General features: G+C 43.2%; 1 protein-coding gene across 1 annotated transcript in view; it reads left to right on the forward strand.

The window, feature by feature from the left end:
- LOC139927477 (chloride channel protein 2-like) overlaps positions 1-13,386 on the forward strand; it is a 136,641-nt gene that overhangs the window by 119,515 nt on the left and 3,740 nt on the right. The window contains exons 21-23 of the mRNA XM_078284085.1: positions 7,868-7,906; positions 9,740-9,844; positions 13,199-13,285. Of these exons, the coding sequence (XP_078140211.1) occupies positions 7,868-7,906; positions 9,740-9,844; positions 13,199-13,285 (231 nt within the window). The remainder of the gene's footprint in view (positions 1-7,867; positions 7,907-9,739; positions 9,845-13,198; positions 13,286-13,386) is intronic.

Raw genomic sequence — 13,386 nt, forward strand, 5'->3', positions numbered from 1 at the left:
CCATAGTTTTAGAACTTTCATTAGTTGTGTTCAATCGGAAATAGTCTGTTACTGTTCCATTCCAGCTTTAAAAATGTCTTAAAAATTGGCTTGCTGAAACCTGCAGATACCTTGTAGCACATAGTTTTCACACGGTTAAATGATGGTCCAACTACGGACGTCTTATAATCAAGTTGCGGTTGAGGTGCGGTCAAGTGGTCTGCGAGGACGAGGCTGTTCAACGTAGCATGCTGTGCTGTCCATCATCAGCCATGTCACCCGAGGCGTCCAATCAGTGACGGCCTCACAGAGAGGGTCCCGCCCTGCTCTTTGAAATATCCCATCGCATCTGTTGTAAATTCACGAAAAGACCAATCCCATCGCTGTAATACACCAGTGTTGGATGTGTTTTATGTGCAGGGGTGGGGGGAGGGGAGGGGAGGGGGGGGGGGTCAGAAGAGAGAGAAGTTCCTCTGTACACGCACCGCTAAATGTCAAGATAAAAGCATCATATCTCTTCATTAGCACCAAGCAGGTATTTTAACGGCAACGTTTCAGCGACGACTCAAATGAAACGATGATGCATGAGAAGTCCAGGGAAGTATTGGAAGATGACACCACAAACCGCTGTCCAATTAGCAGCGACCGCGCTCTCCGGCAGCGATGCATGTCAATCAATGAAACAAGCGTCTGATTATGAACTGAGAAAAATGATTCTACGATACAGGATGATCTGATGCTGCATGACAAAGATGACCCGTGGCTCACAATGCTCAAAATCAAACCTCATTAGGCATTATGTGATCAGTATATAAACTGTATATATTGTGTTCATCAGTTTGCCATCCATGATTCTTTCATAATCTGGCCTATCTTACATTACACATTCAAATCTTGGCCGTGCGATTGTTTTCCTCTCATCACATACAATGTCATTCCATTCACTAGGAGCCACCGCCCAGCTTAAAGAGTTTCTTTGGGGTGAGCATGTCATCCACACTTCTTATATAGATTGTGATTGTTGGTACAGTGGAAATCAGTGTTTGAAATTCACTTTTTGACTCACCCAAATATTTTTTTATCCATCCTACCTGTTTTCAATGCTATCACGTGTATAGAATCAGGTGCTGTGTGAAGCATTCAGTAAAGACATGATCAGAGTTTCAATTTAAAACTTGTTCAATTACTTATACAATGGATTTATTTTTGTCTTGGTCTAAATTTTTTCTTTTTAGTCCTCACTTCTGCTACATGTCGCCACATGGGAATAACGTTACGTTTCTATTGACAGAGAGCTAATTAAGCATCCAGACAGCAGAGAAACAGGAGTTTAGATGCTGCTGCTTTGTGTAGAGCAGCGTAACAGACAGCCAATCAGGAGCCTGTTTGATACAGAGTCAGTGTGTTACTGTGAATTGATTGGTTCCCAGTCAGAGAGAGTGAACCGTGGTCAGCAGGGACAAAGTCTGACAACAGGCAAAGACTTTATATAACCGAGGCATTCAAATGTTTCGTCTCTAAAAGTTACCAGCCAGTGTTTTGGCACTTATTGATTTATCTTACAGAGACAAATATTATCAGTGTTTTGCTCAATACACACATGTATTGGCTTTGAAGATGACACATGGTTGATTCCAGTTAGTGATTATTGTGTCAGCATAACTCTATTAGCTCTATTAATGATTTATACTTGAGGCATTTCAAAGGGAGCGCATTTGTTTAACATGTCAGAGACAATTAGGGAAGTTTGTACGCATTTTCAATCATACAGAGCAGTGACATCTTTCATACAGAGCAGTGACATTATCCTTTATCTATTGCTATAAGGCCCATGTTTAAACCGGTGGTATACAGTTGATAAATTACACTAACTGAAGTCTAAATCTTGTTGATAGCTCGCTATTTCTTCAGTAATAAGGTGAAACACTGAGAGTAATGTGTCCTTGCAGAACTGTTAAATCATGCACCGCTCACACCAAGTTCCTCCAATACATCTCAATGGGCTTTTCCCACACGCACACACACACACAAGAGTTTTCTCATATCCGGTCGGCTCAGTTATTTTCCAAAATGACCACATTCTAAGCTATGAAATAAACCAAAAAATTGTCCCGCAGCCTACCACTGTCCTTTTGGGGATATTTTTTTTTTTAGTACAGTCCAACTTGTGTAATTTCCCAGTAGAAGGTCTTGCCCGAAGGAACTCACCGAGAAGTACGACATTAGGAGCAGCGGAGGCCAGGTGGCGGTGTTGGCTTTCATTTGGCGGCTTAAAATGTGAAGCCTCGGGCGTTTATCAAGCCAACTCTGTATTTCACACCGCGACACTGCGGGACTCTTGTGTTGAGTTGTGTGGCGGCAAAAGACCGTTGAGGCTGGATTGCACTGGAGCAACCTGAGCGTGAAGTGCATGAGGAAATGGATTTCTCCTAGTATTGTGAGATTAATCAAAGCTCTTAAAAAAGTATATTCATTTTTGGCTTTGACAGCATAAATATAGTTCATTAGGAGGTGATGTCCGTCCGTCTGTCTGTCAAATGTGAGATCTCAGACAGCACTGGTCCAGTTTTACCAAAATTGGAGTGATGATGCATTCTGAAACTGTGTTCTGCTGTTTAAAAAAATACATTGATTGGCCTGATGGGGGAGCTATAATAAAAAGTCACAATTTAAAAATTTGAAAGGCCATAACTGCTACACCACTGGCTTGATTTTGACAAAACTTCAAGGGATGATGCATGTGTGTCTGCATCATTTGTGTGGGACAACATTTTTACTTACATACTTGGGACAATGGTTCTTGAAATGGGGCTCAGAGGTCTCCAAGGGTCCTGTAGGGGACTCCATAGGGTCCCCAGCAAGACGGAGAATAGTTTAATTTCACTATAATATAATTCACCAGAAATTATCCGGGGAATGTAGATGGATGACTATTGTAATCACAGGTTTCACGCTCAGCACTTTTATCTCCCTACATACAGTGTACAGTTAAACCATTCAGTACTAAATCAGCAACAGCAAAAAATCTTCCCATATTATCCCCTGCAGTAAAATCTTATCTAATGTGTAATATGTAATATGTTTAATAACGCCAACTTAGGAGGTGTTGCTAACAAGAACTTGGTCTTTTTTTTTTTTTATTTACTCCCGTTGTTTAATGCTGAAATTGAGTTTGTACACAATATATTTTTTTAGTTTTGAGCAGAATCAGACTCCCAACAAGTTTCTAGTGGGTTGCCAATACAGCCGGCCCTCAGCTGTTAGTTGTAATTCAATAAAGTGCTGTGATTTGGTAAGTGTGCCCATGAGGAGCATACTGTATGGTCAGTGCTGAGACAGATGGTGCATTATTAGCGCCGTGAATTTTTTTGGCCGTGTTAAGTGGGCCTACGGGCATATTAGTCATTATTGCATTGCGATGAGCTAATTAGGAATGAACCCCTGAAGCACTCGGGGTGTGTGTGTGTGTGTGTGTGTTTGTATGTGTGTGTGTGTGTGTGTGTGTGTGTGTGTGTTTGTGCATGTACAGTAAGCCTGCAGGCTTGTTTCCCCTGTCATCAGGAGTTATTATTAGCGGTCGGCGGTGTATATGTGCGCACGTCGGCGTATGTGCACACTGATTTCGCCGTTGAGGCTCCGAGGGCCCAGGCCAGAAATATGAACAAACAAATTTATCGAAATATTTTCCCCGAGACCCGCGGCTGCAGAGGAATCAAGTTATTACCCCCCCCCCATGCTCTCATAACACACTCCTCTTTTCTTTCCTTGTCTCTCTCTCTCTTTTCCGGTCTTCGCAGCTCCGCCTCTCTCTCTCCTTCTCCCGTCTTTTTAACTTTTGCGAAGCCCTCCTCCCCTTTGTATCCTCTGTACCTCCCCTCCCACCCCTCCGTCCCTCCCTCCCTCCCCCCCGTCCAGGCTGTGAAATATTGATGCAGGGTAAATGACATCAGTAGTCAGTCTCAGAGAAATGATGCCGCCCGGCCTCTCGGTCTCCCCGCGTTGTTTTTCTCATTATTTTTTCCTCCCCCTCTTTTCGCGTCTTCGTAATGCCTCCATGCTTTATTTATGATGGCTTCTGGGCTCCGGCTTTCCTTTTCTTTTATTTGTTTCTCTGGGTTTTTTTCCTTTTTGTTTCTTTGTTTTTTTTCAGGGGGAGGTATTTGTTTCTTTCCTTTCTTTCTTGATTTTTGTTTGTTCTTTTGCCTCTCTCTCTGTCCCTTTTTTGCTTTTCTTCTTCGGATACACCCCCTCAGCCCCATGAGCCTGTGCACACACACACCCACACACACACACACGAGAATACACACATAGACACATACATGGAAACAGACATGCACACACACGCAAAGCAAGAGAGAAATGTGAAGTTGAATGAATGTGTTGGGAGAGGAGTGTGTGTACTGTTTGTTTGTCGTCTTGAGAATTTTGTGTGTGTGTGTGTGTGTGTGCAATGAGCCATCTTTCTCAGCTTCCCTACCTAAATTGAATTCTGAGTAGCTGTTTGGCTGTTCACACTCCGGTGCGTCAGTATCACCCTCTGTAGAGAGAAAGAGAAAGAACGAGGCCCAGGGACAAAAATGAAAGAAGTAGAAACTAATTTTTTTTATCATTGAACAGATATGCTGATTGTTGAGTGTGTGTGTGTGTGTGTGTGTGTGTGTGTGTGTGTGTGTGTGTGTGTGTGTGTGTGTGTGGTCAAATGCCAGCCTTTGTCAGCAACCAAAGGAAATGAAAAGGAAGAGAGGGATGGAACGACTGACCATAGAGCAGTTGGATGGACAGATACAAAGTGCAAGATGAAGAAAGAAAGTGATGAGAGAGAGATGTGAAAAGATCAATAGGGGGAGAGACAGACGTGTGTGTGTGTGCGCATGCCACCACATTTGTGTGTGAATAAGTAATGAGCACTGCTGTACATGGAAAGACAAGAAAACACAGGAGGTAGTGTGTGCTTGTGTACATGTTTCATATCCACTCTTCACAAAAAAAAAGGGTTCTTTAGAGCACCAGAAAATGCTTCTTTAGGCTTGCAGAACCCATTTTGGTGCTATAAAGAACTTAAGAAAGGTTCTCTATAGCACCATGCTCAAATGGTTCTACATAAACCCTTTATGGTGCTGTAAAGAACCATTTTAGAATGTATCAAAAGTGGCAAATCAACAGTATTAAAATGTTTTTTTAAAGGTGCTACATGTAGCATTCTAACAACGGTAAATCATTACCACATTAATTTTGAGACATTAGAATAATTACCATAAACAAATTAGACCATTGGCCCCTCCACTGCATTTTACATTGTCAGCTGCACAGTCAGCTGCATTGCTTTACAGCACACAGGGAGTTGCTTTACGGCGCAAACAGAGCTAAAGCTTTCAGTGATGCTGGCAATGGCAGATGGTGGAAGGAGTGAAAGAAAATCACTTCCAACATGTTTATCCTCTTTGTAACTGGAAGCAACAGGGTTTCTGGGAAATGTAGTCTTAATTTGGAGAAACACTAGCACTAACAATACTACTGGTGTGAGATCAAGGCTACCAGTTGTCTTAACCATGGTCTCATTTGTTTACAGTAATTATATAGGCATCACAGTTAATTTAACAATGATATATTGATGTTCAAAAATGCTACACTGTTCTGGATTACCAGTTTTATTATTTTACTTGAACAAATCAAATGTGTCTTAGTCATGAGTCAGTCAGCTCTCTATAGAACCACTGTCCTAACTAAAGAACCCCTGACAAGCCCTCCTTTCTCTATGAGATATAGGTGATTACATAATCCTACAGAGGAGTGTGTGGATCATATAGCTGCCTTTGCATGTGTCAGATAGATGGTGTGTGTCCCTATTCCCCGCTGACCCAGTCCTGGATCCCTGCCACTGATTGGGCGATCGGGTCGCCGGACGGAAGGAAAGATTGATCGCTCCAGGAGGAGGGAGGGAGGGAGGGAGGGAGGGAGGGAGGGAGAGAGGAAGAGCGATGGGCCTCTCTAATCTTTCTCTGGTCACAGAAGCAGCATAGCAAGCAATACAGCTTCATCGGCCTATTGTCAGCACTCTGGAGTCTCACTGGCTCACACACACACACACACACACACACGCACACTCTCTCAAGCTAATTTGAATCTCATTTGAATATGCCCACACAAAACCTCTCATTTTCTGAACCTGTCAGTCACATGCACACTCACAAAGTTTGCTCTCCCACTTCCCGCACGCACACGCATGCACGCACACACACACACACACACACACACACACACACACACATCCACCCACTCCTGCCTAACTCCACATATCCAGAAGCACAGATTTGCTCTCTTAATACACCGGCTAATCTTTCTAAAAGCACCTCTTTTGCATGCACAGTCCTACCTCTCTCTCTTTCTTAGTCTCTCTCTCTCTCTCTCTCTCTCTCTCTCTCTCTCTCTCTCTCTCTCTCTCTTCCTCTCTCTCTCTCTCCTTTTACTGTGAAGGCTACAGTAACGTGAATACACACAGACACACACACCCAAGTGATTCCATCTCCCTCTCTTTTTTGAAGTTTACTTAGTATGCAATGTTTGGATCAACACAATTCAAATTATTAGCATAAGAACTATGGCTGTGTGTGTGTGTGTGTGTGTGTGTGTGACCCCCAACAACAGTGCGTCTTAGCGTCTTAGCATTGCCCTTGCGTTGTGTGACAGACAGAATGATCAGTGAGACAGCAGCGATAAAGTGCTGTATGTGTGTTTGCTTTGTCTCATCAACTCTAGGCACGTCTGGCCTCGGCTTGCATAATCCTACAGTAGGGCACCTCTTTCTACCCCCCGGCAACAGTTGCCAGGGTTACCGACAGGTCAGCCGTGGCGGCGATGGGGATAAATGAGCTCAGGGCTCCCATCAGCCCCTGGGTCTCGCACACACACACACACACACACACACACACACACAGTTGTTTTCCTGCATTCAATCCTAAGAAAGTACCTGTTCTCTAGCACGACTAAACACTGTTTCACACGGTGTTTCACAGCCCATAACACACACACACACACACACACACACACACACACACACACACACACACACACACACATCATACTCAGCTTTACATCTCCATCACCCAGCCTCCTATAGTATTCAGTGCGCTTCTCCTCAAAGCGGGTGGGGTTGCTGGTTTGATTCCGGCAGCGTCAGCCTGTCAGTCACACGCGGCGAGCTCATGAGAGCCGCCGCACATCCATCATCATAATGATCATCCGCTCTGACGTGTCATACATCACATCCCCCGCACTCATTAAATGTACTGTAGTCTCCTCGTTTAGTCGCTCACTCCATTTCTGTCCCGTGTGTCCGGAGCTGCAGGTTCAGTGTAACACTTGTAATGCGATACATGGGTGATGATGTGTGTTTTTTTTACCCGGTGTGCAGGGATGTAGTGGAGGGTAAACCCGCCGAAACTCAGCTCGCTCAGCGTTTTAGGCTGGCGGAAATCGTTGTGATGTAAATTTAGTGTGTATGTCATAGTGAGTAGTATCAAACTGACATGAGTTATATGAAGGTAAGAGGGAAAAAAGCAGAAATCAATGCTTTTCTGAAAATATAATTGATTTACGTTTGTGGTTGTTTGCCTTCTGATGATCACCGACTGGAGATCAGAGTTTACCCTCCTGTTTATGTACCACTACATCACTGCTTGTGTGTGTGTGTGTGTGTGTGTGTGTGTGTGTGTGTGTGTGTGTGTGTGTGTGTGTGTGTGTGTGTGTGTGTGTGTGTGTGTGTGTGTGTGTGTGTGTGTGCACTGTACTGTACACGTTGAGTTTCTTCATGTTGCTGTGTTTTCTGTGTGTGTGTCTGACTGTGTGTTTTTGCGCTGACTCATCCTCTCCTCTCCTCTCCTCTCCACAGGACGATGGAGACGTGGAGGACGACATGACCATCAGAGAGGTGAGTCCCCGGCGGCCAATCGCACGGCACGCGCACGTGCCTTACAGCCAATGGGAGGGCAGCAGCAAAGGGTCACAGCCTATCAGCGATGAGCCTATTAGTCTATCAGCCAATCAGAAAACATTACACAACAGCAATTAGACCTTATATTCTGCCATAGATGAACTGCAGTATCAGTAGTAGGTCATTTGGATTTATAGCCAATCAGCTATGAGCTGTTGGACCTTACAACCAATCAGCAACAGGCTATTAAGTCTTTCATCCAATACAGCAGCAATTAGGCCTCTCACTAGGGTCAAACCAATATATTGGGGCGATATTGGCCTTTTATCAAAAATCAGATATCAGTGAATCTATGTCATCCACCTCTGATATGATGGAGGTTCTTGACCACAGCTAGTGAATATGCTTTTTATTATTAATATTTCATTTCAGATGGATGAAATCATTCCAATTTATCTGTGGGAGTAGCTGGGTGGGTGTGTAAAACCTGCAATGAAATATAATTTTCTTTGCACACTTTATTCATTTAATTGATTGATTGATTGATTGATTGATCGATTGATGATGTTTTTGTTAATTAATTTGAATCAATGGTATTGGCTTTTTTCGTATCTGTATCAGCCTTCAAAAGCCCATATTTGTCTAACCCGACTCTCATCTTGCGCATGATGACATCACCCTCTGACAGACTCGGCTTTTTCAGGTTTCTCAATATCCTCAGACAGGCCGATTACCCCGGAGTCTTATATTTTTGGATATGACATCATTCATAATTCATCCATCAACAGCACCTCTCATTTCCTCTCTGTCAGCCACACATTCCTCACCTTTTCTCGCCCTATCCCCCGTCTTCTCCGTCCGAATCGCTCATCCTCTTCCTCTCGCACATCTACCTCTCCCTCTTCCTCATTCGCCGCTCACCTTCCCCCCTCTCCGTCCAGCGCCGTCTGAGGTCTGGTGGTGATTTATAGAGTCGGCCGGCGCCGTGTCGGGTCCATTGATCGTCTATCAGGGGGAAATGATTTGTCAGGAGGCGGTATGGGACTATTTGATGCCTCAGCCCTCTGATTAGTGACTGACTCCCAACATATAGACATCATCTGTTATCAGCATCTATTAGGCATCCTGTCACACCGGGGTTTACAGCCAGACGGTTATAAAAAATAATATTATATGCCAACAAAGCCTGGGTGTGATCTTGGGAGTCAGGTTTAAAATGATTGTTTGAGAAACAAACAAGACAAGGCTGTATTGTAGGATTAGACCAATATATCAGTTTGCTGATATACTGCACTGACATTGGCCTTTTATTAAACATTAGACAGTCAGGGACATTCTCCTCTGATATGATGGATATGATGCAGTTTGATTGATTACATATTTATTGTAGAATTGATCAATACTGCACTGGTTGTCTATGGGAAGCCCTTAACCTGAATTGATTCTTATGCCACGTTTTGATTGGATTCCACACAAGAATGCATTTTATTTTTGTATTTTATTGTTATTATTATTCTCCTGGGTGTCAGTGGAGAGTTTTAGGGTCCCATGATGGTCTAAATGTTGTTTCAGAGGTTCTTCCACCCTGAGAAGAATAAGATTCTGGGGGAAACACTGAATACTTCTGGTAATCCAATGGCTTTTGTTTAAAAGATATTGAACATCAGCACAAAACAAGCCCAAAATATTAATATCGACCTTTCAAAGCCCATGTCGGTCAAACCCTACATTAAAGACACTGCTTTTCTCGCTCTTCCCTTTGTTCGTAATTCTTCTGTGATGTTGTTTATCCTCTTCAAACCACCTCCTCCTCCTCTTTATTTTGCGCAGATCGCAGAGTGGGAGGAGCAGCAGCTTGATGAGCAGGTCAACTTCAATAACTGCAAGATCGACCCCGCCCCTTTCCAGCTGGTGGAGCGCACATCGCTGCATAAGGTCTGATTGCAAATACAGTCTTCTTCCTGTCTCTCTGTCTGTCTCTCATACTGGAGCATTGAAACGAGACGGCCCGCATTTGAGCCTACTGTGGATTAGTGAGGAGTTAGTACTGTGGATGGATATTGCAGTTTGAACGCTGTAACCGCCCGTGCAGTAGAGAGGCGCTGATACCAACTTTTCAAAACTGATAAAAGAAAGAACCAAGTAGTATATTAAGTTGATCGGCTGATATGAGTCCTGATCGAAGTGCTACTGAATTTACAGTAGTAAATATTGGCACATTATAGAACAATTACAAGTGCATCAGTTGCATTTATTCATGCATGTAATCAAATTTTGCACTAACCATTGTAAAAGTCAATAATAATGATAAAAGGTTAACAGATACATTCAGAATATGTTAATCTGTTCTTATTCAGAATAGGTTAATAGATAAAAACAGTTTATACAGAATAGGTTAATAGATAAAAACAGTTTATACAGAATAGGTTAATAGATAAAAACAGTTTATACAGAATAGGTTAATAGATAAAAACAGTTTATACAGAATAGGTTAATAGATAAAAAGCTTATTCAGAATAGGTTAACAGATAAAAACAGTTTATTCAGAATAGGTTAATAGATAAAAACAGTATATTCAGAATAGTTTAATGGATAAAAACAGTTTATTCAGAATAGGTTAAGAGATAAAGAACAGCTTATTCAGAATAGAACACATAATAAAACAGAATGTCATTCAGTCTGCATAGCCACAGTCACTTTTCCTCCCTCTGGAAAAGTTCTATATTGCAGCAAAGCTCATGTCATTGAAGTATCGATGTCAGCACAGTTTCATTTACCCATCTGAGTAGAAGGACTTGGGAACTGGATCGGTGCCAATCCCGACACTACAGATACTACTGGTACCTCTAGTGTGCAGTAACACTGAAGGAGCATGCATACCACCAAAAGGACACTCACACACACACACACACACACACACACACACACACACACGTCGTCCCCTACTGAGTGCAGGAGGAAGAGGCAGAGTGCAGCATAAAGGGTGAGCTTTAGCTTCAGAGCTTTTGTTGATGTAGTTTTCTTACTGCGGCACAATCTCCCTCTCACACACACACACACACACATTTCACTGTTGAAACACACACTTTTTTTAGCCTCTACCACCCACACACACACACACACACACACACACACTTTCTGGCTTGCCGGCGGCAGTAGCAGTGCCTAATGTCCTCCATTCATAATACTGCTATCCTCCATCCTCTCTCTCTCTCGCTCTCTCTCTCTCTCTCTCTCTCTCCCTCTCTCTCTCTCGCTCGTCCTCTGAGGCTCTATGTGAAACTGTTTAAACATTTAAGAGAGGGATCCTGCACCAATCCATCTCGCTCCCTCCCTCCACTGCACTCTGCCAAAAGCCAATACCACGCACAGTCTCCTTCAGCATATTAAACACAGCCCACTGCCACTGCTGTCACTGTGTGTGTGTATATGTGTGTGTGAGAGAGAGAGATGCCAGTGCAGGTGCCACCGTGCTTATTTATTTGTGCCAGTGTGTGTATTTGAGCCAGTCTCTGTACATCTCGCCCCGCTTTGTTGCTCGGCCTCTCTGGATCCGGCTAGTGTTTGCCCCATGCTGTTTGCTGTTGTTGTTGTTCTGTGTTTGTCTGCTGGCCCCTTTGTAACAGAAAAATCTCTTTTCCTAAAATATTTACATGACAGTATGTTTCTCCCCTCCGCTGTGGTTGTGGCCTTTAGCCCGGGGCCACTGCCAGAAATCAGCTCACTAGCTGTTAACAGGACTCATCCTCTTCCATCCATTTGTACATTTATAAGTTCATGAAGTGATTCTTATAACCAGTTAACAAGAAACATATCACAAATTAATTGTGATATGTTGGTATAATTACTGTAAACAAATGAGAGCATGGTGGAGACAATTGGCAGCCTCTATCTCACACCAGTGATATTGTTAGTGCTAGTGTTTCTCCAAATTAAGACTACATTTCCCATAAACCCATTGCTTTCTGTTGCAAAAAGGATGTTGCTTCTTCAGAGGTTTTCTCTTTGTCTTTACTGAAGAGGAGAAACATGTTAGAAGTGATTTTTCCATCGGCCTTTCACTCTCCACCATCTACAATTGCCAGAAACTCTGAAAGCTTTAGCTCTGTTTGCTTTGGAAGAACAGCGCCCTCCTCCTGTTTTGTGCCGTAAAGCGATCCAGCAGATTTCCCGCAAAATTCGACCTGGTTGCACAAAATGTAAACTGTAGTGTAGAAGCCGGTAGAGGCTGACAATCTTCTTGGCGATGATCTTATTTGTTTACAGTAATTATGCTAAAGTCTACAATTAATGCCAGTAATTTATTGATGTTAAAATGCTACACATAGCAGCTTTAATCAGTGAATTGCAGTTTAAATTGATGTCAATTGGAGGCGAGTTGCCTCCATCCCTGGAGAAGCTACTGTATCCTCCAATGGGTGGATTCTTTGACAGATTACATTACAGCTGGCCCCGGCCTAAAAACACTTAACAATCTCTTCCTTGGAATAGCTTCCGTTTGCTTGGCACAGTGGCACCAATTTCAGAAATCCCAAATGCCCGTTCGGGCTAAGCAGGCAGTCTCATTAAACGCTAAAAGGATTTGGAAAAGAAAGTCCAGTTGGCGTCGGTCCTGCAACCTTTCTAATCTGCCACACAAGTTTTTGGCCTCTTGCTCTTTTTGCTTTTAGCCGCATGCAGCCACACTCCTCCACAGTGACTCCACTAGTTTAGATGAGATAAGATTCAATGAAAGTTTAATGATTCCCGTGGGGAAATTGGGTCGTTTCACCGGCAAATACTAATAGGGTCGTACAATAGAGTACAAACAAGCAGAACAGGGTCATACAAACATACGCAACCGACAATTTCAGCACTAGAACACGTTGAGCGGGAAATGTAAGAATGGAAATATGAAAATATATGGATTACTGCATAAATATGATATGCAAATGTAGCAGCTTTAGGCAGAGTAGAGCTTATTGAGTTAAAAAAAACAAAAACAAGAACAATTTTAGCACTTTTGTTTTTATGACCAAAAAAAACAAATCCACCCTGATGAATCAAGCCAATGCAGCAACAGAAAAGGATCCTGCCCCGGTGTGTTGAGACTTTGGATAGCTGAATGAATACATTGTGAATTAAGCTCTCAGCGTGGGATAATTGGAGTCAATGGAGTATTTCCTGGTTTTCCCCCGACCGAGCCTCATTTTCTATTTCGAGAAGGAACCCGGTTGAATAATGCGTGTGGTTTTCCAGTGTTATTCAGCGCTTGTCTCCAACCGTCGCTGCATTTTTTTCTCCCTCCAGACCCACACCATCTTCTCCCTGCTGGGCCTGGACCACGCCTACGTCACCAGCATCGGACGCCTCATCGGAGTCGTCTCCCTGAAAGAGGTAAGGGACTTGGTGCTTAAGAGTGTAGATCAGAGAGTTTTTTAAGGCCAGGAGATAAAGAGTAGTCCCGCCCACACTGTTTGATTGACAGGTGATCTCTG

Source organism: Centroberyx gerrardi, chromosome 6 (genome assembly GCF_048128805.1).
Source record: "Centroberyx gerrardi isolate f3 chromosome 6, fCenGer3.hap1.cur.20231027, whole genome shotgun sequence".
NCBI lineage: Eukaryota > Metazoa > Chordata > Actinopteri > Beryciformes > Berycidae > Centroberyx > Centroberyx gerrardi.